The sequence below is a fragment of the Heterodontus francisci genome, chromosome 37 (genome assembly GCF_036365525.1).
Source record: "Heterodontus francisci isolate sHetFra1 chromosome 37, sHetFra1.hap1, whole genome shotgun sequence".
In the NCBI taxonomy this organism is placed as follows: Eukaryota; Metazoa; Chordata; class Chondrichthyes; order Heterodontiformes; family Heterodontidae; genus Heterodontus; species Heterodontus francisci.
Genome location: NC_090407.1, coordinates 21,525,043 through 21,552,182, shown reverse-complemented (window position 1 = coordinate 21,552,182; position 27,140 = coordinate 21,525,043). Strand labels below are relative to the sequence as shown.

Sequence of the window (27,140 nt, the reverse complement as noted above, 5' to 3'; positions counted from 1 at the left end):
CAGATCCAGGCAACCTTCGCTAACTCTTCAAATGCCTGTTTTCCATGTGTGAACCTAGACTGTGAGTGTTGGCAGGATATTTGACCATGCATGTCTTCACAACTGAGCCGGGTCCTGTTCTTTGACAACCGCACATTGTGTGCAGGAACCCCAGACCGATTCCCCTCCCTAACCCAGGGGCACTGAGGCTAATTGTGGCCTTTACTGTCACCCGAGTGAATTAGCTAATTCGCACCTTATTAACCAACTGTCAATCTCGGTCCTTCCATTTTGGTCATTTTAGCGTTGGTGACTATCCAAGAACTTGTGACAATCCTTAAAGAGACAGTATATCTCACCCCCATGTCCACGCTGTCTCGCCCCTGCAGAGGCTGCTCTGTTTTGTCCATCGCTGGGGTGCAGATAAACGAAGGGCTGACTGTCGAAGACCGCATGATGGGTAAGCTCGAAGATTTGATCTCCTTAACAGCTTGTTCCACCTTCAGCTCACTGCCAGGTTTTGCTGCCGAGTGAGGATAGAGATTGTGATTAGAGCTGGAGCCAGACAGCGTGTTCCCTCTCCCAGCATTAAGCCCGTAAACAGATGAGAGCAGAGATCGGTACAAACACACCCTCAGGCCGCAGTGTATTGATCTCCTGACTGACTCCTGAGGATGCAGACACTCATCAGGAGAGTGGAAATCAGCAGCTTCTGCTTCAAAATTACCCTGGGGTCAGCGACTGATGGAAATGCTAACTGGGGCATGGCACAATCCAATTCTCTGCCATCTCACATCAGTCACCACTGATAGAAGTGACACACTGCAGTCACACTATAACCTCCCCCATCTGATCCCAGCATCTCAGTCACTAATTACATTCCTGAACATGGCACTAATCACACTGCAGTACAAATGCGACACTAATCACACTCTGGTAAACACCCGCTAATAATCAAAGTCCGGTACATACTCGATAACAATCACACTCCGGTTCTCACTTGATAACAATCACATTCCTGTACACCCTCGATAACAAGCGCACTCCGGTACACACTCGATAACAATCACATTCCTGTACACCCTCGATAACAATCGCACTCCGGTACACACACGATAACAATCGCACTCCGGTACACACTCGATAACAATCATATTCCTGTACACCCTCGATAACAATCGCACTCCGGTACACACTCGATAACAATCACATTCCTGTACACCCTCGATAACAAGCGCACTCCGGCACACACTCGATAACAATCACATTCCTGTACACCCTCGATAACAAGCGCACTCCGGTACACACTCGATAACAATCACATTCCTGTACACCCTCGATAACAATCGCACTTCGGTACACACTCGATAACAATCACATTCCTGTACACCCTCGATAACAAGCGCACTCCGGTACACACTCGATAACAATCACATTCCTGTACACCTTCGATAACAATCGCACTCCGGTACACACACGATAACAATCGCACTCCGGTACACACTCAACAACAATCACACTCCGGTACATACTCAATAACAGTCGCACTCCAGTACTCACTCAATAACAATTGCACTCTGGTATAGGCTCAATAACAATCGCATTCCTGTACACATTCAATAACAATCGCACTCCGGGGAGATAGTGACGTAGTGGTAATGTCACTGGGCTAGTATTCCAGAGGCCCAGGCTAATGCTATGGGGACATGGGTTTGAATCCTATGGCAGATGGTAAAATCTGAATTCAATAATAAACCTTGTGACCATGAAACCATTGTCAATTGCTGCAAAAACTCATCTGGTTCACTAATACCCTTTAGGGAAGGAAATCTGCCGTCGTTACCTGGTCTGGCCTACATGTGAATTGAGACCCACAGCAATGTAGTAGACTCTTAAATGGCCTAGCAAGCTACTCAGTTGTATCAAACTGCTACGAAGTCTAAGAAAAGGAATGAAACTGGACAGCACACCCAGCATCGACCTCGGCACTGGAAACAATAACGGCAAACACAGCCCTGCAAAGTCCTCCTGTCAAAATTAGGAGAGCTCTCCCACAGACTAGTTAAGCAACAGCCTGATATAGTCACACAGTCATGATAGTCATCATATAGTCATACTCATGAAATCATGTCTCCGATTCCACCATCACCTTCCTGTTATGTCCTGTCCCACCAGCAGGACAGACCCACTAGAGATGGCGGAACAGTGGTATACAGTCAGGGGGGACCTTCCCTGGGAATCCTCAACATTGACTCTGGACCCCATGACGTCTCATGGCATCAGGTCAAACATGGGCAAGGAAACCTCCTGCTGATTACCACTACCATGTCCTCTCGGCTGATGAATCAGTGCTTCTCCATGTTGAACACCAATTGGAAGAAGCACTGAGGCACAGGGCGCAGAATGTACTCTGGTTGGGGGAGTTCAATGTCCATCACCAAGAGTAGCTGGGTAGCACCGACATTGACCGAGCTGGCTGAGTCCGAAAGGACATAGCTGCTAGACTGGGTCTATAGCAGGTGGTGAGGGAACCAACAAGAGGGAAAAACCTACTTGACCTCGTCCTCACCAATCTACCTGTCACAGATGCATCTGTCCGTGACAGTATTGGTAGGAATGACCATCGCACAGACCTTGTGGAGATGAAGACTCCTCTTCACATTAAGGATACCCTCCATTGTGTTGTGTGACACTACCACCGTGCTAAATTGGATAGATTCAGGTCAGATCTATCAACTCAAAACTGGGCATCCATGAGGCACTGTGGGGCATCAGCAGCAGCAGAATTGTATTCAACCACAATCTGTAACCTCATGGCCCAGCATATCCCTCACTCTACCATTATCATCAAGCCAGAGGACCAACCCTGGTTCAATGAAGAGTGCAGGGGGACGTGTCTGGAGCAGCACCAGGCATACCTAAAAATGATGTGTCAGCCTGGTGAAGCTACAACACAGGACTACTTGCTGCCAAACAACAGAAGCAGCATGAAATATACAAGGCTAAGCGATCCCACAACCAACAGATCAGATCTAAGCTCTGCAGTCCTGCCACATCCAGTCATGAATGGTGGACAATTAAACAACTAACAGGAGGAGGAGGCACGACAAATATCCCTATCCTCAAAGATGGGGAAGCCCAGCACATCAGTGCAAAAGACAAGGCTGAAGCATTTGCATCCAAATTCAGCCAGAAGTGCCGAGTGGATGATCCATCTCGGCATCTTGTTGAGGTCCCCAGCATCACAGACTCACAGATGCCAATCTTCAGCCAATCTGATTCACTCCATGTGATATCAAGAAATGGCTGAAGGCACTGAGTACTTCAAAGGCTATGGGCCCTGACAACATTCAGGCAATAGTACTGAGGACTTGTGCTCCAGAACTAGCCGTGCTCCTAGCCAAGCTGTTCCAGTACAGCTACAACACTGGCATCTACCCAGCAATGTGAAAAATTGCCCAGGTATGTCCTGTGCACAAAAAGCAGGACAAATCCAACATAGCCAATTACTGCCCTATCAGTCTACCCTCGATCATCAGCAAAGTGATTGGAAGGGGTCGTCGACAGTGCTAACAAGCGGCACTTGCTCAGCAATAACCTGCTCAGTGACGCTCAGTTTGGGCTCTGCCAGGACCACTCAGCTCCTGACCTCATTAAAGCCTTTGTCCAAACATGGACAAAAAAGCTGAACTCCAGAGGTGAGGTGTGAGTGACTGCCCTTGACATCAAGGCAGCATTTGACTGAGTATGGCATCAAGGAGCCCTAGCAAAACTGGAGTCAATGGGAATCAGGGGGAAAACTCTCCGCTGGTTGGAGTCATACCTAGCACAAAGGAAGATGGTTGTGGTTGTTGGAGGTCAATCATCTCAGCTCCAGGACATCACTGCAAGAGTTCCTCAGAATAGTGTCCTAGGCCCAACCATCTTCAGCTGCTTCATCAATGACCTTCCCTCCCACATCAGGTCAGAAGTGGGGATGTTTGCTGATGATTCACAATGTTCAGCACCATTCGCAACTCCTCAGACACTGAAGCAGCCCATGTCCCGATGCAGCAAGACCTGGACAATATCCAGGCTTGGGCTGATACGTGGCATCATTCGTGTCACACAAATGCCGGGCAACGACCATCTCAAACAAGAGAGAATCTAACCATCTCCCCTTGATATTCAATGGCATTACCATCGCTGAATCCCCCACTATCAACATCCCGGGGGTTACCATTGACCAGAAACTGAACTGGACCAGCCACATAAATGCTGTGGCTACAAGAACAGGTCAGAGGCTGGGAATTCTGCAGTGAGTAACTCACCTCCTGTCTCCCCAATGTCTGTCCACCATCTACAAGGCACAAGTCAGGATGTGATGGAATACTCTCCACTTGTCTGGATGGGTGCAGCTCCAACAACACTCAAGAAGCTCGACACCATCCAGGACAAAGCAGCCCGCTTGACTGGCACCCCATCAACCACCTTCAAATTTCACTCCCTCCACCACCGACGCACAGTGGCAGCAGTGTGTACCATCTACAAGATGCATTGCAGCAACTCACCAAGGCTCCTTCAAAAGCACCTTCCAAACCCACAACCTCTACCACCTAGAAGGACAAGGGCAGCAGATGCATGGGAACATCACCACCTGCAAGTTAAAATCCAAGTCACACACCACCCTGACTTGGAATTTAACTGTTTCTTAACAATTGCTGGGTCAAAATCCTAGTACTCTCTTCCCAACAGCACTGTTGGTGTACCTACATCCCAAGGACAGCAGCAATTCAAGAAGGCAGCTCAACAGCAGCTTCTAAGGGCAATTAGGGATGGGCAATAAATGCTGGCCTAGCCAGCGACGCCCACATCCCATGAATGAATTAAAAAAACATGCCCGATAACAATCGCATTCTGCTACACGCTCATTAACAATCACACTCCAGTACACGCTCGATAACAATCGCACTCAAGTACACGCACAATAACAATTGCACTCCGGTACATGCTCGATAACAATTGCACTCCTGTACACTCTCGAAAACAATCGCACTCAAGTACACGCTCAATAACAATTGCACTCGGGTACACGCTCGATAACAATTGCACTCCTGTACACTCTCGATAACAATCGCACTCAAGTACACGCTCGATAACAATCGCACTCAAGTACACGCTCGATAACAATTGCACTCCTGTACACTCTCGATAACAATCGCACTCAAGTACATACTCGATAACAATTGCACTCCTTTACACTCTCGATAACAATCGCACTCCGGTACACGCTCGATAACAATTGCACTCCTGTACACGCTCGATAACAATTGCACTCCTGTACACTCTCGATAACAATCGCACTCAAGTACACGCTCGATAACAATTGCACTCCTGTACAGGCTCGATAACAATTGCACTCCTGTACACGCTCGATAACAATTGCACTCCAGTACACGCTCGATAACAATCGCACTCTGCTACATGCTCATTAACAATCACACTCAAGTACACGCTTGATAACAATTGCACTCTGCTACACACTCATTAACAATCACACTCAAGTACACACTTATTAACAATCACACTCAAGTACACGCTCGATAACAATCGCACTCAAGTACACGCTCGATAACAAATGCACTCCTGTACATGCTCGATAACAATTGCACTCTGGTACACGCTCGTTAACAATTGCACTCTGGTACACACTCGATAACAATCGCACTCCGGTACACGCTCGATAACAAATGCACTCTGGTACACGTTCCATAACAATTGCACTCTGGTACACGCTTGACAACAATCGCACTCAAGTACACGCTCGATAACAATTGCACTCAAGTACACGCTCGATAACATTTGCACTCTGGTACACGCTCGATAACAAGTGCACTCTGGTACACGCTCGATAACAATCGCTCTCAAGTACATGCTCGATAACATTTGCACTCAAGTACACGCTCGATAAAATTTGCACTCTGGTAAACGCTCGATGACAATTGCACTCTGGTACACGCTCGATAACAAACGCACTCAAGTACACGCTCAATAACAAACGCACTCTGGTACACGCTCGATAACAATCGCTCTCAAGTACACGCTTGATAACAATCGCACTCAAGTACACGCTCGATAACAATTGCACTCCAGTACACACCCGATAACAATTGCACTCTGGTACACACTCGATAACAATCGCACTCAAGTACACGTGCGATACAATTGCACTCAAGTACAAGCTCGATACAATCGCACTCCGGTACACGCTTGATACAATCACACTCAAGTACACACTTGATAACAATCGCACTCCGGTACACGCTCGATATCAATTGCGCTCCGGTACACGCTCGATAACAATTGCACTCTGGTACACGCTCGATAACAATCGCACTCCAGTACACGCTCGATAACAATCGCATTCTGCAACACGCTCGATAACAATCGCACTCAAGCACACGCTCGATAACAATTGCACTCTGGTACACACTCGATAACAATCGCACTCCGGTACATGCTCGATAACAATTGCACTCCGGTACACGCTCGATAAGAATTGCACTCTGGTACACACTCGATAACAAGCGCGCTCAAGTACACGCTCGATACAATTGCACTCAAGTACACGCTCGATACAATCGCACTCAAGTACACACTCCATAACAATCGCACTCCGGTACAGGCTCGATACAATTGCACTCAAGTACACACTCGATAACAATTGCACTCCGGTACACACTCGATAACAATTGCACTCAAGTACACGCTCGATACAATTGCACTCAAGTACAAGCTCGATCCAATCGCACTCAGGGTCAAGCTCGATACAATCGCACTCCGGTACACGCTCGATATCAATTGCGCTCCGGTACACGCTCGATAACAATTGCACTCTGGTACACGCTCGATAACAATCGCACTCTGGTACACACTCGATAACAATCGGACTCAGGTACATGCTAAATAACAATCACACTCAAGTACACGCTCGATACAATTGCACTCCGGTAAACGCTCGATAACAATTGCACTCTGGTACACGCTCGATAACAATCGCACTCTGGTACACACTCGATAACAATCGGACTCAGGTACACGCTCAATAACAATCGCACTCAAGTACACGCTCGATAACATTTGCACTCTGGTACACGCACAATAACAATTGCACTCCGGTACACGCTCGATACAATTGCACTCCGGTACACGCTCGATAACCATCGCACTCAAGTACACGCTCGATAACAATTGCACTCTGGTACACACGCGATAACAATCGCACTCAAGTACACGCTCGATACAATCGCACTCCGGTACAGGCTCAATAACATTTGCACTCCGGTACACACTCGATACAATTGCACTCAAGTACACGCACGATACAATTGCACTCAAGTACACACTCGATAACAATCGCACTCTGGTACACACGCGATAACTATCGCACTCAAGTACAGGTTCGATACAATTGCACTCCGGTACACGCTCAATAACAATCGCACTCAAGTACACGCTCGATATCAATTGCACTCAAGTACACGCTCGATACAATTGCACTCAAGTACACGCTCGATAACAATCGCACTCAAGTACACGCTCGATACAATTGCACTCAAGTACACGCTCGATATCAATTGCACTCAAGTACACGCTCGATACAATTGCACTCAAGTACACACTCGATAACAATCGCACTCAAGTACACGCTTGATACAACTGCACTCAAGTACACACTCGATAACAATCGCACTCTGGTACACACGCGATAACTATCGCACTCAAGTACAGGCTCGATACAATTGCACTCCGGTACACGCTCAATAACAATCGCACTCAAGTACACGCTCGATATCAATTGCACTCAAGTACACGCTCGATACAATTGCACTCAAGTACACGCTCGATAACAATCGCACTCAAGTACACGCTCGATACAATTGCACTCAAGTACACGCTCGATATCAATTGCACTCAAGTACACGCTCGATACAATTGCACTCAAGTACACACTCGATAACAATCGCATTCCGGTCCGGCACACGCTCGATAACAATCGCACTCAAGTACACGCTTGATACAATTGCACTCAAGTACACGCTCGATAACAATTGCATTCCGGTACACATTCGATAACAATCGCACTCCGGCACACGCTCGATAACAATCGCACTCAAGTACACACTCGATAACAATCACACTCTGGTTCACACTCGATAACTATTGCACTCCGGTACAAGCTCAACAGCAATCACACTCCAGTACACGTTTGTTAACAATCACACTCCAGTACACGCTCATTATGAATCACACTCCGGTACACACTCGCCATCAATCGCACTCCGGTACAAGCTCGATAACAATCACACTCCGGTACACACTCGATAACAGTCACGCTCCAGTCCACACTCAACAACAATCACTCTGATACATGCTCGATGCTAATCTCTGGAGGATTTAGCAGCACAACACCCCAAACATGCTGATCTGCCTTTCCCGTTCTCTCATACTCCAGATTTAACAAGCAGGATAATCCTGGATCTACGTGGGCCATTCAGTGCAATTCAGGAAGGGGCAGGGGATCAAGGCTTTTGGCACACAGCAGTGGCTGTGCTGACCAATTTGCTGTGTAGTCTAATGGGAACTGTTCAATCTGGTTACACAGTCGCCCCTATATTAAAGGATCTCAATACTGACAATAAACTCCTTCCACCTGGTTAAGTATGAACCCTATTCCTCTATTATCATTATCTATTATTTTAGTGATCAATCAATCTAAAAGTACTATCAGTATGAGTAAATTAAACCCCAGCCCATCCAACTCTGGGATCTCCGCTTTATCACTAAAATAAAAATAAATCAAGATATTAAAAAAAAACGAAAATAGAAATTGGTGGAAACACGTAGCAGGTCAGGTAGTATCTGTGATGGGAGAGGACGGGTAAATATCTGGGCTCCAGACCCTTCTTCAGGACCAGACCTGGCCAAGTGTCTCAAAGACCTTTCACTCTAACTGTACCCCACTCTCCCAGAATTCTGGGACCTGCCACTCACCCCCTGTTCCGGGGTGACAGTATCATGGAGCGTTTCGCCTTCCTGCTTTTTTACTGTCTCCAGAGACGTGGCTCACACAGTGGGAGGGAACGGCTACCACTCACCTGTATGCTAATGAGATGGCACTGGCCATCTACTGATCTTGTGGCTGTATCCTCTGAGCTCTTAGAAGGTGTCAGCTGTTGTTCAGCAGGCATCACTCTCACCTCTGAGTCACAAAATTGTGGGTTCAAGTCCCACTCCAGAGACTGTTAGTCTGCTCTGGTCTCTTCCTCCACTCCATAATTCAGACTGCCTTTCTCTGTAATCTCCTCCAGCCCCACAACCCTCTGAAATATCTGCACTCCTCTAATTCTGGCCTCTTGAGCATCCCTGATTTTAATTGCTCCACCATCAGTGGCTGTGCCTTCAGTTACCTAGGCCCTAAGCTCTGGAATTCCCTCCCTATACCTCTCTGCCCCTCTACCTCACTTTCCTTGTTTAACACACTCTTTAAAACATACCTCTTTGACCAAGCTTTGGTTATCTGACCTAATATCTCCTTATGTGACTCAGTGTCATATTTTGTTTTGATAATGCTCCTGTGAAGCGCCTTGGGATGTTTTATTATGTTAAAGGCAAAGTAAATATAAGTGTTGTTGACACTTCAGGGCAGTACTGAGGGAGCATGGCGCTGTCAGAGGTGCCATCTTCTGGATGAAACATTAAACCAAATCCCAATCTGCCTTCTCAGCTCGACATAAATAATCCCACGCGCTATTTCAAAGGTGAGCAAGGAATTTTCCCTAGTGGCCTGGCCAATATTTATCCCTCCACCAGATTATTGTCTTATTTATCTCAGAGCTGTCTGTGTGATCTTGCTGTGCGCAAATTTGCTGCCCTGTTGCCTGCACCATAATAGGAGGGGCCTCCTTGGAGCAGTTGCTAAAAGTGTCAACTAAATTTGAGAGGAAATGTGTGAAAGAGTCTGCCAATTCTAATTAAGTAAAAGAAAGACATGCATTTATATACTGCTCTTCACCATCTCAGGATACCTCAAAGTGTTTTCTAGCCAATTAAGTACTTTTGAAGTGTAGTCACGGTTGTAATGTAGGAAATTTGCACATAGCAAGCTCCCACAAACAGTAATGTGATAATGATAGTCTGTTTGTCAGATAATCTGCTTGTTTAGTTGATTATATGGTGGAGCAAAACGCACTTTTTTCCCAATGGGACACAACAGATGGCAGAGTAATCGATCGTTGCCCAGTGGGTCTGTGCCTGTATGTCTTCTTGTTTTCTCTTCCCAATACCTTAATGCCTTATTTTCTTTTTCTTTCTCTCTCTCCCTTCCATCTGTCCTCTGTTTCACTGGCTGCGGATCCTTGTATTGTTGATTCTTCATGTGGAATTTCCCAGTTGGTGATGAGCTAGGCCTGTAGTACTGTACCCTGCATAGGAGGTGTGATCAGGGTGCAGCCAGAGACTGACAGTGCAGGGCAATTTCTCAATGACTCTGACTCTATTCAGCCTTGGATTAACCTATTAAGAACTGTACTTTCACCTTTAGTAGAAACTCTATTCATTGTCCGCAAAAACCATCTAATACATCAATTTCAAAATTCTTTCACATTTGCAAAACCCTCTATTATCTCACCCAACCCTCTTTCTACCCTGACATCTTCGCTCATTTACTCAGCATCTTACTGGCACTGGGAGTGTTAGATGGGGACAGTGTAGAGGGAGCTTCACTCTGGATCCAACCCATGCTGTACCCATCCTGGGAGTGTTTCATGGGACAGTGTAGAGGGGGATTTACTTTGTATCTAACCCATGCTGTACCTCACCTGGGGATTTTTGTGCTGACAATGAATGACAAAGATATGGAAATATGATTTGGACAAGTCTAGGCTCGGGTTAACCTGCTTGGATTGGCCCCTCCCAGTCCAAATGTTTTTTTCCAAATTGAAAGAATGAGGAGCGAGTTTGAACTCATCCGAAATCCTCAGGATCAGCAATTTTCTCAATGGACACAGCTCCTGCTAAACATAAGACACACAGCCCAGATCAGAGAGCCCGTGGGTAGCCAGCCTTTACAAGGCCTCTTCAACCAGGATCTCAATCCATAAAGAAGCCCTTAGAGTCTGCGCCTGAATTTGACTGTGCCCACTTCCACTCTAGGTTCACTCCCTGTCATGGAGTAGTGTGTAAAGTCACACACTCCACCCTGAGCCTTATTCCATCCTCCTGACTCTGTGCACATGAACCTTTTGTTTATAAAATAAAAACAAGAAATTCTGGAAATACTAAGCCGGTCTGGCAGCATCTGTGGAGAGAGAAGCAGAGTTAACGTTTCAGGTCAGTGACCCTTCATCAGAACTGACAGAGGCTAGAAATGTAATAGGTACCTATTAGTAAGAGGTAAAATGTACCGATTACATTTCTAGCCTCTGCCAGTTGTAAAGAAGTGTCGCTGACCTGAAACATTAACTTTTGCTTCTCTCTCCAGAGATGCTGTCTGACCTGCTGAATTTCCAGCATTTCTTGTTTTTATTTCAGATTTCCAACATCTGCAGTATTTTGCTTTTATTTTAACCTTTTGCTTATGTTTATCTAGACTACAGCCCAGGTGTTGCTATTTCACTGATGGAACTGTTACTTTGCCTGTAATGGCCCTGAAGATTGGTGTCATCAGCAAATCTGAGTGTGTTCTGAGTTCGCTCCTCCCTGTCCTGACTGACAGTGTGAAAGGGATGGAAGCTTGAACAGGTTCCTTACAGGTCCACAAGTTCCTCTAGAAAGAGTTTTAGTTTTTCTTCATCTTCACTTTTTTTTCTTTCTAAACCACTTCTCAATCCAGTTTGTTTGTTTTCCAGCTGGAGCTATGGACAGTGATAAGGAGGCCAAAATCTGGCTGATTCTCACCCCTCCCTCAGCTACTGTGTCAGCTGTGGTTCAGTGGGTAGCACTCTCAGCTCTGAGGCAGAAAGTTGTTGGGTTCAAGACCCACTCCAGAGATTTAAGCACAAAAATTTAGGCTGACACTCCAGTGCAGTACTGAAGAGTGCTGCACTGTCAGGAGTGCTGTCTTTTGGATGAGACGTTAAACCAAGGACCTGCCTGTCCTCTCAGGTGGGCATAAAAGATCCCACAGCAATATTGCGAAGAACAGAGGAGTTCTCACTGGTGTCCTGGCCAATATTTGTCCACCAATCAACATCACAAAACCAGATGATCTCATTGCCCTATGTGGGAACTTGCTGTGTGCAAATTGGCTGCCATGTTTATTGTATTACAGCAGTAGCTACACTTCAAAAGTACTTCATTGGCTGTAAAACACTTTGGGAAAGGCATTATTTAATTGCATGTCTTTTTTTTCCTATTCTAGGAGTACCAAGGCCAAATGTGGCCTCTCCCCCAACCTCAGGACTGGAAAAAAGCTAACTCAGCACAAACCAGGGTTCGAGGCTGGGATCATTTGCTTGGGGTGGTTTAGTGCTACATCAAGCAGTGCAGATTTGACCAGTACCCTCAACAGTCATAACCTGTGTCAACTCTGCCTACCAACTCAGAGGCCTGCTTCTGAAGCTAGCCTAGGGTGATGGGTTGAGAATGCTCACTCTCTGACAGTGTGGCAAATGCAGCACCACCTAGAGCCGCCCCTAGTGCAGTACCTGACACTGACTATCAGCCCTGGGCAGCTCTCAATGTTAAGACATCACCAGTAGCCCCCAGTTGACCACACACCTTTCACTTTCAGGTAGTGTCCCCCAAACCGATAAGCCTCGAAGTTCAGGGGCAGAGGTGTGTAGGAATGGTCCAAGAAAACCTCCACCTCGTTCAACTCAATGCCATTTCTCTCGAACACTGGCAGCAGTGCCTCCCTGCACAAGAAAAACACATATTTCAGGAATGTAATGAAAATCCTACAATGGTGATTCATTTACAGGTGGAACTCAGGGTCTGTGAGCGTGTCGCACTCGGTCACTGTTGCCCAGATTGGCATGGCCTATTTTACTTCATGTTGTGTCCTACAAAGATATCAGATCAACAACATACAGAAAACCTCAAAATATTAGCAGCAGCAGGAGGAGGCCGCTGGTAATGCTGGGGCAGGGCCCCCAATATGGTATAACACTCAGCTGTAATCTGTAACATCCTCGCTGTCTCCAGTGCTGGCCATCCTCAGTAATGCCGAGTGGCTCTGCTGAGCATAGTCTGAAGGAAGGTGACAGGGAGATTTGATATGAATTTATTTGCTGTGAACAAAGCATCATGTGTAAGAGCCCATTAAACTTCTGTTTATTGCCTCTCAGAGAGAACAGCTGAATGACACAGCCAGAAAGGTCCTGGGTTCAATCTGTTGTCTGGTTTATGGAAAGGGTGTGGACATATGGTGTGATGTTCCTGGTGGTTGAAGAGCCAGAGTGTTGTCTGCACTGTGTTATTGTACCAGAGGAACCCAGCAAGAGTCACCACTCTCAAGGTTGCCTGGCATGGGGATGGCAAATTAGGGAGGCATGAAAATCCCTTGGACTTACCCCAGAGTCCTTTTTTTCATTGCAGGGACGATCTCTGTCTCGATGTTGATATTCAAATCAAACTTCAAAGTGAAACAGTCCTTACTGGGATCCTGCAGAAGGAGGAGAATGAGTCAGCACCTGGGAAAAGGCAGGAGAAAAGGAACTGGGAGACTCCCCAGCAGCAAACAGACCAACTAGACCTAAGTACAGACTCACTCCCCTCAATAATCCCACCACTTTTGAGTCCCAAACTCAACAGATAATCTTTAGAGTCAGGTATTGGAAAGTTACTCACAAATCACCTCTGGTACAGGCTTTAGAGCCAGTCCAGACTGACAGCAAAACATCCCTTCTCACCGGCCTACATCAACACAGCATGGGAACCTCAATTAAACACTTGTGAGAGAGTGAGTCTACAGCACAATGTGGGAAACTCACTCAGTCCCTTTCAATATAGAGGGAGAATTAGTCTATATCTAACCAGTGCTGTACTTGCCCTAGGAGTGTTTGATGGGACAGTGTAGAGGGAGATTTACTCTGTATCCAACCCACACTGTACCTGCTCTGGGAGTGTTTGATGGGACAGTGTACAGGGAGATTTACACAGTTCTGCACTCAGATTACCCCACACATGAATTGAAGTGGGTCTGAGGATGATTGAGTGATCCGGTGGGAGATTTGAGGTGGAGGTAGCAGGGTGTGTCTGGGGGTTTTGGGGGGTTCTGGAGAGAAGATCGTCCATGATACTGAACACAGTACGATTGGAAGGTGATTCTCACATCCGTGTGTCGGCGGCGAGCTTTCTTCTTGCTCAGTTTCAGTGCAGGATTCTTCTTGTCACTGTGGGATCAGGAAAATTCAATGAGAACATGTTTTACCATAAATACAGAACATTGCCCTACCCATACTGACACAGACCTACCCTCTTTCTCCTTTCACCCTCAGTCCCAAGTGAGCTGGTTGATGTTAGGATGTTGTGTGTGAGGAATCTCAGGCAGGGACCAGTTTCCCATCACACTGCGGGGCCTCCTGTGCATTATTGGCGACCATGACTGCTGCCTCGCAGGACCAGCAGGGAGAGGAGTCTGTTTCTCTACCTGTTGGTGTTACTGGATGTCATGGACAGGGGCCGATGTGGGTTAAAAGCTCACAGTCCTGGTTAGGGCCAATGTGAACTGTAACAGACTGAAACATTGGGAGTACGGACAAGGTCAACCCTGTTACAGGAACCTGATTGATGCACTCACTCTGAAAAGCTGACCACCACCGCTCACAGTCTGCACTCAACACCTAGATGCACTGCTTAAAATAAAACAAGTTGTTTCTGGAATATTCGGAAAAGCCACAGGTTTAAATCCCTGGTCTTGAGGTTAAACGAACCAGATTCCCTTTTGGTCATGGACAGATGCTTGACCACTTTTTACCTTTTTCCATCAATCCCGCTTTCGTCGTCTTCCTCCCTGTCGGACGAATGCCTGGTCTGTGGTGGGCATGATCGGGTCGAGACATTCCTGGCCAAAACAGATCCTGTGGCAACAACAGGAGGTTAGATGTTGTTAACTCCCTCAATGGCCTGGCCCCTCCCTAGTTCTGTATGCTCCTCCAGCCTACAACCGTCCGAGATCTCTGCATTCCTCCAATTCCGGCCTCTTGCGCATCCCCGATTTCCATTGTTCCACCATTGGCGGCCATGCCTTCAGCTGCCTGAACCCAGAGCTCAGGAACCTCCTCTCCAAACCTCTCCATCCCTCTCTCCTGTTTAAGTTGTTCCGTAAAACCTACCTCTTTGACCAAGATTTTGGCCACCTGTCCTAATATTTCCTTAAGTGGCTCAGTGTCAAATTTAGTTTGATTACACTCCAGTGAAATGCCTTGAAACATTTTTCTATGTTATAGATGCTATATAAAAGCAAGTTGTTATTGTTATTGTGTAATAGAAGTGAGGCATTTCATGTTTGAATTACAGGAGAGCGAAAAAATTAAAAAATTATATAGTATTCTGTTCCCTCTTGTAAAAGGTAAACTTGACGTTTGAGTATTCACAGGCTAGACCACCGTGAGGGCCATCACAACTGATCCTGGTCCTGTTCTCACCCGACATCAAGACACACCTGCTTTCCAGTTGGGATTACAGGATTGAGACTGGGTGCTCTGGCTTATTTTCCTCTTTCTCTATCCCAGGGGCACTGAGGCTAACTGTAGCCTCTGTTTAAAGGATTGAACTCAGGGTCTCTGAGATAAGAATGCTCTGTGGTGAGAGTGACTGTGGACTGTGCTCAGACTCCAGGGTTCTATTAACTGAGGTTAAATCTGGACCCCCCAGTACATCCACTGGCCCACCAATCATAAAGCCAGCGCTGAGGGTGGGACAATCACCAGCTAATATGGAATTAGGGAGAAGCAATAAACAGAAAGAGATTCAGAAAGAGGAGAGGATGAGAAATGTTAACAAAGTGAGAGAGAGGAGCAGGGCCTTGTTAATGTCTAACAGACACCTTGAACTCACTGTGGAAACAGACAGGAGCTAGCCTAGGAGTGGGTTACTGTGACATCTAGGTGACAGTGTCTCTGAGTGACTGGATGACAGGATCACTACGTGATTGGATCACAGTCGAGGGGACAATGCCTGCAGGAAACCCATAGGGACTGATCACTTCCTCCTGGTTGATCCTGGCTCCTCACCCACCATGATCCCAATCCTCTGATATTGATGACACTGAGACGGACATTAGGCATCTTGTCAGCACAGTCAGGGAAACACAGCAAACCAAACAAAGTGAGAAGTGAAAAGGTGGAAGAAAGAGGTAAGGGAACAAGGGGCTGACCTTGAGGTGGGAGGTCAAAGCGGATGTGCCGGTCAAAGTGCATCGTGTCGTGGAGTTTGCTGTCACATGATGCACAGAGATTCAATGGAGTTTGGTTGTTAATTTCTTGACAATCGCCATGGTGACACACCTGAAAGAAAGAGGTAGTAACGCTAAACACAGAATAGCACACTAAATACAAAGCAGCATGTCAAACATAGAGCAGCACGCGAAACACAGAGCAGCACATTAAGCACAGGCCACCACACCACTCAAAGGCCAATATATCCTCTCCGAGATTTGTGGATATGTATGTGTGTGTGAAAAGGAAAAGGTATCAAAAAGTGTAGGTTCTCTCCCCTTCCAGGTGAGCTGAGGATTACATCTGCAATTTTGCTGAAAATGGAGATTAAACTTGGGGCATCCTGCCTGTCCCCTCCCAGTTGACAAAAGTGATGCAGTTCATCACTGTCCTCACCTGTACCCCAGAGAGCTTTATCAGAATGGACACAGCCAAGGTATCCCAGTTCCAGCTGTCATGTTGCTTCCCTGCCAGCTTAAACACACACTCACATTAATTACTGGTTACATACCCCATCTGTTACAGGCAGATATGTGATAACTAATATTTAGTAAGGTCCTTGACCTACCTCAAGGAAACAGGAAGTGCCTTTGCAAACAAATGAGGCATTTTGCCACTGTAAAAAACCTCAAATAAAACAGCCGATCACTTAGTGTTTAATCCATTGCTCCTTCCTGACGAGATGTTTTGCTGAGAGCACTTTTCTCAGACATAGGGAGTGCAGCTCGTGGACTGCTGGATACCAGACCTCTCCCCACCCTCACCCCAGTCTGTCTCGCTTCCAAGATGCTGTGAAAATTAGGATGGATTCCTCCTTCAAAATCTTCCCTTATTTTAGTTCCCATGACAAGGTGTGCAATCAGAGCAATGCAGCAGAACACAGCCATAAACTTACACTGGAGGGTCGGATGGTAGGGGCAATTGGTGTCAGGGCCAAAGAAGGAGTGAGAGATAGGACTGGAGATAAATTTAATGTTAAAATACAGCAACTGGGAATGTCCTTTAAATCCTGCTGTTGGTTTCCATTTGTTGTGACTGGTTCTGAATTGAGTACCTTTGGACCAGTCCATGCACTTCACACTAACACACCATTTCCTGTCCCAATTAATAACCCATTTAAAGCTTTTCTCTTTTGTGTTAAATCTGTCATTCTGTTTTGTAACTGATAAGTAAAGCTCCTCCTTCTACACAGGCTCAGTGTTTTCACAATCGTTTTCTGCAACAATATGTCCTAGAACCAACAAGGAGTCCTGCCATATTTGATTTAGTGTTGAGTAATTAGCCAGATTTAGTAAAAAACCTAATGGTGTGTGAACATTTATCTAATAGTGATTATAATATGAACGAGTTCAACATAGTAACTGAAAGGGAGAAACATGAAACAGCTACTAAAATTCTACATTTATGAAAGGCTGACGTCAATGGGATGAGACAGGGACTGTCCATAGTAAACGGGGCAATTCTGTTAATGATCAGTGGGCAGTGTTAAAAAAAAAGAACTTAATTTGATACAGAACCAGTTTATACCCCTAAAGGGCAAGAGTTCTACTTTCCAAAAAGGCATCCATGGATAACTAAAGAGGTAAGAAACAACGCAAACCCAAAAGAAAAGGCAAACAAAAATGCAAGAAAATGCACAGATCCTGATAAGTGGGAAAGATACAAAGAAGAGATTTGGGTGACAAAGCAGAGAGTAAGAGCTCCAAAAGTATGAAAAGAAACTTGCGAGGATATCAAAATCAACACAAAAAACTTTTACAATTACATTAGGAAAAAGAGGTTGGGCCCTTGAAAACTGGTAACAGTGATGTTTGTCAATGAAAATGAGAAAACAGTGGAGATGCAGAATAATTACTTGTGTCAGTATTTACAGTAGAGGAAGAGGTCAACATGTCAGATGTCCCAAGGAAACTAATATTGAATCAGGGACAAGGACGCAACAAAATTAATGTAAGCAAGATCATAGTAATGGAGAAATGAATGGCACTGAAGAGAGACAAATCTCCAGGACCAGATAGTTTCCATCCAGGTGGACAAGTCCCCAGGTCCGGATGGGATCTATCCCAGGTTACTGTGGGAAGCGAGAGAGGAAATAGCTGGGGCCTTAACAGATATCTTTGCAGCATCCTTAAACACGGGTGAGGTCCCGGAGGACTGGAGAATTGCTAATGTTGTCCCCTTGTTTAAGAAGGGTAGCAGGGATAATCCAGGTAATTATAGACCGGTGAGCCTGACGTCAGTGGTAGGGAAGCTGCTGGAGAAGATACTGAGGGATAGGATCTATTCCCATTTGGAAGAAAATGGGCTTATCAGTGATAGGCAACATGGTTTTGTGCAGGGAAGGTCATGTCTTACCAACTTAATAGAATTCTTTGAGGAAGTGACAAAGTTGATTGATGAGGGAAGGGCTGTAGATGTCATATACATGGACTTCAGTAAGGCGTTTGATAAGGTTCCCCATGGTAGGCTGATGGAGAAAGTGAAGTCGCATGGAATCCAGGGTGTACTAGCTAGATGGATAAAGAACTGGCTGGGCAACAGGAGACAGAGAGTAGCAGTGGAAGGGAGTTTCTCAAAATGGAGACGTGTGACCAGTGGTGTTCCACAGGGATCCGTGCTGGGACCACTGTTGTTTGTGATATACATAAATGATTTGGAGGAAAGTATAGGTGGTCTGATTAGCAAGTTTGCAGACGACACTAAGATTGGTGGAGTAGCAGATAGTGAAGGGGACTGTCAGAGAATACAGCAGAATATAGATAGATTGGAGAGTTGGGCAGAGAAATGTCAGTTGGAGTTCAATCAGGGTAAATGCGAGGTGATGCATTTTGGAAGATCCAATTCAAGAGTGAACTATACAGTAAATGGAAAAGTCCTGGGGAAAATTGATGTACAGAGAGATTTGGGTGTTCAGGTCCATTGTTCCCTGAAGGTGGCAACGCAGGTAAATAGAGTGGTCAAGAAGGCATACGGCATGCTTTCCTTCATCGGACGGGGTATTGAGTACAAGAGTTGGCAGGTCATGTTACAGTTGTATAGGACTTTGGTTCGGCCACATTTGGAATACTGCGTGCAGTTCTGGTCGCCACATTACCAAAAGGATGTAGATGCTTTGGAAAGGGTGCAGAGGAGGTTCACCAGGATGTTGCCTGGTATGGAGGGCGCTAGCTATGAAGAGAGGTTGAGTAGATTAGGATTATTTTCATTAGAAAGGCGGAGGTTGAGGGGGGACCTGATTGAGGTGTACAAAATCATGAGAGGTATAGACAGGGTGGATAGCAAGAAGCTTTTTCCCAGAGTGGGGGATTCAAATACTAGGGGTCACAAGTTCAAAGTGAGAGGGGAAAAGTTTAGGGGGGACATGCGTGGAAAGTTCTTTACGCAGAGGGTGGTGGGTGCCTGGAACGCGTTGTCAGCGGAGGTGGTAGACACGAACACGATAGCGTCTTTTAAGATGTATCTAGACAGATACATGAATGGGCAGGAAGTAAAGAGATACAGACCCTTAGAAAATAGGCGACATGTTTAGGTAGAGGATCTGGATCGGCGCAGGCTTGGAGGGCCGAAGGGCCTGTTCCTGTGCTGTACTTTTCTTTGTTCTTTGTTCTTTGTTCTTTGTTCAGGTTTTTAAAAGAAGTAGGTGGGAACATTGCAGATGCCCTAACTATAATCTTCCAAAATTCCAAAGATTTGGGAACATTCCTTTAGATTGGAAAATTGCAGATCATTCTGCTATTAAAGAAAGGTGACAAAGGGAAACCATGGAATTATAGACCAATTAGCCTAACATCTGTTGTCAGGAAATTGCTAGAGTCTGTATTTAAGGACAGGGTGACTGAACACCTTGAAAGTTTTCAGCTGATCAGAGAGCTGGCCAGGAGTTGCAAAAGGTAGGTCATGCCAGACGAATCTGATTAAATCTTTGAAGACATGACTAAAGTAGTGGACAGGGGAATGCCTATGAATGATATTTATATGTACTTCCAGATGACATTTGATAAAGTCCCTTATAAGATACTGTTAGCTAAAGGTGAAGTTCATGAAATTGATTATTGGCAGATTATTGACCTAGTTAGGGAATTGGCTGAGTGGAAGGTGACAGAGAGTAGGGATGAGGACAGGTCCTCTAATTGGCTGGATGTGACTAGTGGTGTTCCACAAGGATTTGTGTTGGGGCCTCAAATATTCACTGTATTCATTAATGGCTTAGATCATGGGATAGAAAGCCACATATCCAAATTTGCTGATGGCACAAAGATAGGCAGCATTATAAGCACTGTAATGGAAGCATAAAATTACAAATAAATATTGAAAGATTAAGTGAATGGACATAACTGTGGCAAATGGATTTCAATGTAGGCAAATGTGAGATCATCCACTTTGAACCTAAAAAGGATAGAACAGGATACTTCCTAAATGGTGAAAAGCTACAAGCAATGGAGGCGTAAAAAGACTAGGAGGTCCAGGTACACAGATCATTAAAGTGTCATGAGCAGGTAAAGAAAATAGTTAAAAAGGCTAATGGAATGCTGGCCTCTATAGAGGACTAGACTATAAAGGGGTAGAAGTTATGCTTCAGCAATACAAAGCCCTGGTTAGACCACACCTGGAATACTGTGAGCAGTTCTGGGCACCTTAGGAAGGTGTGATGGAGTCTTCATGTGCAGACAGCATTCTATACAGCTGACCCGTTGAATGGACTATTAGATGTCATGACTTTAGATTCAAAGCTAGTGTTTTTTTCTGAGACAGTCATTTACTGGAAATGAAACTGAAATCTCCAGAGGGTTCTGGAAAAGACAATCTGGTCCTAACCAGTTTGAAACACTCAGTCTTATGATCAGAGGTGTGACCAGAGACATGTGACTGGAGCTCAGGTTTCAGTTTAGAAGAATATTCTACCATGGGTGGAAGCAAAAACAGTCAGCTGTTGTTTTAAAGAGACAAACTGGGAGCTGCAGGTTGTTGTACTTCCAGAGAAGCTGCTTGGATTTGAAACAGGCTGCCAGCTATGAGGACAGACTGCAAAGCAGCAGGTTGGAGCAATTGTTTTGGCTGCAGGTAGAGGAGTCCGGACTGAGAGCTGACCATTGGCAAATACAACTTATGGCAGCTGTCTTTGGTGACTTAAAAACTAATCAGTGGGACCATGCCATCAGGACAGTTGTGGGCGAGGTTGAGGTTGTTTGAGATGCGACAAGACCAAACTGTTAAAGGGAAGAGGTATCGCTCGCTATCGATAGGATATCATTCCTTTCATATCTGCAGCCTGGAGGACAGGACTTGGAAAACTACCTGAGGAAGTTCCTGATTTTGATGTACTTTGGGAATATTTGGTGCCCGCTTGCTGATAGGTCTGCTCAGGGGATTCATAATGACTATCTTTGTTGCATTTGTGCAACATTTAAGATATATATATATATATATAGATATATATATCGACCCTGAATTAACTGTTAGTTCATGTTTAAATTATGTTGGTTTTGGTTTGAGTGTTAACATAAAATTTATAAAAGTGAAATCTTGTCCATTTTTTTTTTGTTTCCTAAATTAAGGTCAGTTGGTGGATTTGATTCTTTTGGTTTGTTGGTAGTCTCCACAGGGATCATAACAAAATATATATTGGCCTTGGAGGGAGTGCAGTGTAGATTTATTAAAATGATACTTGGACTCCAAGGGTTAAATTATGAGGAAAGATTACACAAACTAGGGTTGTATTCCCCGGAATTTAGAAGGTTAAGGGGTGATTTGATTGAAGCTCTCAAAATGTTAAGGGGAACAGATAGGGCAGATAGAGAGAAACTATTTCCACTGGTTGGGGAGTCCAGGACCAGGGGGCATAGTCTAAAAATTAGAGCCAGATCGTTCAGGAGTGAAATTAGGAAACATTCTGCACTGAGTGCTGCTGAGTCTGATAAGTCTGGTGAGAAGCAGTTTTAAGGGTTAATTTCTATCTAAAGTCAAGTTCTTTTTTCAATTTAGCAGTTAACTAAAAATTACTCCTTAAGTTAAGAGAAGTTAAGTTTTATTCCAGCCTTAAAACAGGGGTATACAAGCACTCTGGGAGCTGCTGGCTCCTAGTTACTTAGGAGCTGGCTTAAACTGCTTTTCATAGAACATAGAACATTACAGCGCAGTACAGGCCCTTCGGCCCTCGATGTTGCGCTGACCTGTGAAACCATCTGACCTAAACTATTCCATTTTCATCCATATGTCTATCCAATGACCACTTAAATGCCCTTAAAGTTGGCGAGTCTACTACTGTTGCAGGCAGGGCGTTCCACGCCCCTACTACTCTCTGAGTAAAGAAACTACCTCTGGCATCTGTCCTATACCTATCACCCCTCAACTTAAAGCTATGTCCCCTCGTGTTTGCCATCACCATCCGAGGAAAAGACTCTCACTATCCACCCTATCTAACCCTCTGATTATCTTATATGTCTCTATTAAGTCACCTCTCCTCCTCCTTCTCTCTAACGAAAACAACCTCAAGTCCCTCAGCCTTTCCTCGTAAGACCTTCCCTCCATACCAGGCAACATCCGAGTAAATCTCCTCTGCACCCTTTCCAAAGCTTCCACATCCTTCCTATAATGCGGTGACCAGAACTGCATGCAATACTCCAGGTGCGGCCGCACCAGAGTTTTGTACAGCTGCAGCATGACCTCGTGGCTCCGAAACTCGATCCCCCTACTAATAAAAGCTAACACACCATATGCCTTCTTAACAGCCCTATTAACCTGGGTGGCAACTTTCAGGGATTTATGTACCTGGACACCAAGATCTCTCTGCTCATCTACACTACCAAGAATCTTCCCATTAGCCCAGTACTCTGCATTCCTGTTACTCCTTCCAAAGTGAATCACCTCACACTTTTCCGCATTAAACTCCATTTGCCATCTCTCAGCCCAGCTCTGCAGCCTATCTATGTCCCTCTGTAAGCTACAACATCCTTCGGCACTATCCACAACTCCACCGACCTTCGTGTCATCCGCAAATTTACTAACCCACCCTTCTACACCCTCATCCAGGTCATTTATAAAAATGACAAACAGCAGTGGCCCCAAAACAGATCCTTGCGGTACACCACTAGTAACTAAACTCCAGGATGAACATTTGCCATCAACCACCACCCTCTGTCTTCTTTCAGCTAGCCAATTTCTGATCCAAAGCACTAAATCACCTTCAATCCCATACTTCTGTATTTTCTGCAATAGCCTACCGTGGGGAACCTTATCAAACGCCCTCAGAAGCTTGTATCAGTTGTTTTTCAGAAAGTATAAAAGCAGGGCTTCCTCAGTGCTGCTTTGTCTGCACAGAGTGTAAAGTGGGAGTTTGGTGAGTGAGGGAGTTCACTGAGGGAGGGACTCCTTTCTTTTTCTACCTTTTTTCAGCCTCCAGTAGCTGGCCCTTTATTTGGTACAGGGTAAGAAGCTGATTGTTGAGTAACCGTTAAGTTATTCTACTTATACTAATTATAATAAATCGTTTTTAAAGTTACGGTATGGCAGGTCAGCTTGGCCAAGTGGAATGTACATCCTGCGGTATGTGGGAAGTCACGGATGTTTCACATGTCCTAGATGAACCCATCTGCAGGAAGTGTCACCGGCTGCAGAAGCTTGAGCTCTGGGTTTCGAAACTCGAGCAGCGGTTGTAGTCACTGTTGTGCAACTGTAAGGCAGAGGACTATGTGGGTAGCATGTTTTGGGAGGTGGTCACACCACAGATTAGGAGCATGCAGGCAGAGAAGGAATGGGTGACCGTCAGGCAGTCTAAGAGAACCAAGCAGGCAGTGCAGGAGCCCCCTAAGTCTATGTTGCTTGCTAATCGGTTTTCCATTTTGGATACTGGTGAAGGCAATGGTTCCTCAGGGGAGTACAGCCAGAGAAATATCCATGGCACCATGGGTGGCTCAACTGCACAGGACGGGAGGAAGAAGTGTGTAAGAGCAATAGTGATGGGGGATTCAATAGTCAGGGGATCAGACAGGCATTTCTGTGGCAGTGAACGTGACTCCAGGATGGTGTGTTGCCTCCCTGGTGCCAGGGTCAAGGATGTCATGGAGCAGCAGCAGGACATCCTTATGGGGGAGGGTGAACAGCCAAAGGTTGTGGTCCGCATTGGTACCAATGACATAGGTAGGAAAAGAGGGATGAGGTACTGAAAGCAGATTTTAGGGAGTTAGGAAGGAAATTACAAAGCAGAATCTCAAGAGCAGTAATCTCAGGATTACTCCCAGTGCCACATGCTAGTGAACATAAGAATAGGAGGATTGATCAATTGAACACATGGCTGGAGAATTGGTATAGGAGGGAGGGCATCAGATTTCTGAGGCATTGGGACCGGTTCTGGGGCAGGTGGGATTTGTATAAGTTGGACGGGCTACACCTTAACAGGAACGGAACTAATATCCTCGCAGGGAGATTTGCTAGTGCTGTTGGGGAGGGTTTAAACTAGCTTGTCAAGAGGATGAGAACCTGAGGGGTAGCTCAAATTGGAAGGAAGTAAAGCTGGTAACAGGAAGTAGAAAACTACCAAGTGACATTAGAAGGCAAGTGAAACAAAGGTCAGCAACTAGGCTTAGAATGCAAAATAATGTCAAGAAGACAAGGTTATGGGCACTCTACCTGAATGCACGCAGCATTCGCAACAAGGTAGATGATTTAAAGGCACAAATAGAGGTAAATGGGTATGATCTAATTGCCATTACAGAGACGTGGCTGCAGGGTGACCAAGACTGGGAACTGAATATTCAAGGATATTCAACATTTAGGAAGGACAGGCAAAAGGAAAAGGAGGAGGTTTTGCACTGATAATAAGGGAGGATCTCAGATCGGAAGAACAAAATGTGAAATCTGTTTGGTGGAGCTAAGAAACAGCAAGGGGCAGCAAACATTGGTAGGAGTTGTTTATAGGCCATCAAACAGTAGTGGTAGTCTGGGGCATGGTACTAACCAGATTAGAAAAGCATGTAGCGTGGCTAATACAGTAATCATGGGTGAATTCAATCTGCATATAGACTGGGGAAACCTAATGAGCACTAATGCTGTGGAGTCGAGTTTCTGGAGTGTGTTAGGGATGGTTTTCTAGAGCAGTATGTTGAGGAACTGACTAGAGAACAGGCTATTTTAGATCTAGTATTAAGTAATGAGAAAGGGTTAATTAATAATTTTGTTGTAAAAGAACCTTTAAGGATGAGTGACCATAATATGATAGAATTTTACATTATGTTTGAAAGTGAGGTAGTTCAATCGGAAGCCAGGGTATTAAATTTGAACAAAGGAAATATAAAAGTATGAGGAGCAAATTGACTGAGGTGGATTGGGAAAATACATTAAAAGGTATGACAGTACATAGGCAATGGATAGTCTTTAAAGAATTATTACATAGTTTACAGCAACTATACATTCCTTTAAGGCACAAAAACCCCAAAGGAAAAGGCAGTCAACCGTGGCTAACAAAGGAAGTTAACAATTGTATAAGATTAAAAGAAATAGTAGTAAACCTGAGGATTGAGAGGATTTTAGAATACAGCAAAGGAGAACCAAGAAACTGATAAAGGGAGAATCGAAGATGAATGTAAACTAGCAAAAAACAAAAATGGACTGTAAAAGCTTCTATCGGTACGTAAACAGGAAATGTTTGGTTAAGACAAATAGTGGTCCATTACAGGCAGAGTCAGGAGAATTTATAGTGGGGAATAGAGAAAGGGCAGAGAAGCTAAATGATTACTTTGTATTCGTCTTCACTAAGGAAGATACAAGAAATCTCTTAAAATTAGAGATTCGAAGGACTAGGGAGAATGAGGAATTGAAGGAAATGAGGATTAGTAGGAAAGTTGTATTGGAGAAATTAATGGGGGCTGAAGGCTGATAAGTCCTCGGGACCTGATATTCTACATCCCAGAGTGTTGAAAGGTAGCTATGGAGATAGTGGATGCATTGGTGATCATCTTCCAAAATTCTATAGATTCTGGAATGGTTCCTGCAGATTGGAAAGTAGCAAAAGTCACCCCATTATTTAAGAAGGGAGCGAGCGAGAAAACAGGGTACTATAGACCTGTTAGCCTTACATAAGTAGTAGAGAAAATGTTACATTCTATTCTAAAGGATGTGATAAATGGACACTTGGTTAATAATAATCTGCTTCGGCATAGTCAACATGGATTTATGAATGGGATGTTACCAACAGAATTGATAAAGGGGGGTCGGTGGGCATAGTATACTTGGATTTTCAGAAGGTTTTTGATAAAGTCCCCCACAGGAGGTTGGTTAGCAAAATTAAAGCACATGGGACAGGAGGTAATAGACTGGCAAGGATTAAGGATTGGTCAACAGGCAGAAAACAGAGAGTAGGAATAAACGGGTCATTCTCACCTTGGCAGGCTGTGTGACTAGTGGGGCACCGCAAAGGTCAGTACTTGGGCCCCAGTTGTTCACAATATATATCAATGATTTGGATGTGGGGACCAAATGTAATATTTCCAAGTTCACAGATGACACAAAACTAGGTGGGAATGTGTGTTGTGAGGAAGTTGCAAAGCAGCTTCAAGGGGAATTGGTCAGACTTAGTGAGTGGGCAAGAACAATGCAGATGGACTATAATGTGGAAAATGTGAGGTTATCCACTTTGGTAGGAGGAATAGATGTGCAGAGTATTTCTAAAATGGGAGGAGATTAGAAAGTGTAGATGTAGAAAGGGTCCTGGGTGTCCTCGTCAATAAGTCACTGAAAGCTAACGTG

General features: G+C 45.0%; 1 protein-coding gene across 5 annotated transcripts in view; it reads right to left on the bottom strand.

Moving 5' to 3' along the window:
• The window catches only part of LOC137352125 (pleckstrin homology domain-containing family G member 5-like), a 141,825-nt gene that overhangs the window by 50,537 nt on the left and 64,148 nt on the right, over positions 1 to 27,140 (bottom strand). For all 5 annotated transcript variants that reach the window (XM_068017254.1, XM_068017253.1, XM_068017256.1 and 2 more), the window contains 6 exons: positions 16,340 to 16,469; positions 14,939 to 15,041; positions 14,294 to 14,354; positions 13,533 to 13,624; positions 12,739 to 12,875; positions 339 to 502 (listed from right to left, as the gene is read on the bottom strand). In XM_068017254.1, coding sequence (XP_067873355.1) covers positions 339 to 502; positions 12,739 to 12,875; positions 13,533 to 13,624; positions 14,294 to 14,354; positions 14,939 to 15,041; positions 16,340 to 16,469 — 687 coding nt within the window. The remainder of the gene's footprint in view (positions 1 to 338; positions 503 to 12,738; positions 12,876 to 13,532; positions 13,625 to 14,293; positions 14,355 to 14,938; positions 15,042 to 16,339; positions 16,470 to 27,140) is intronic.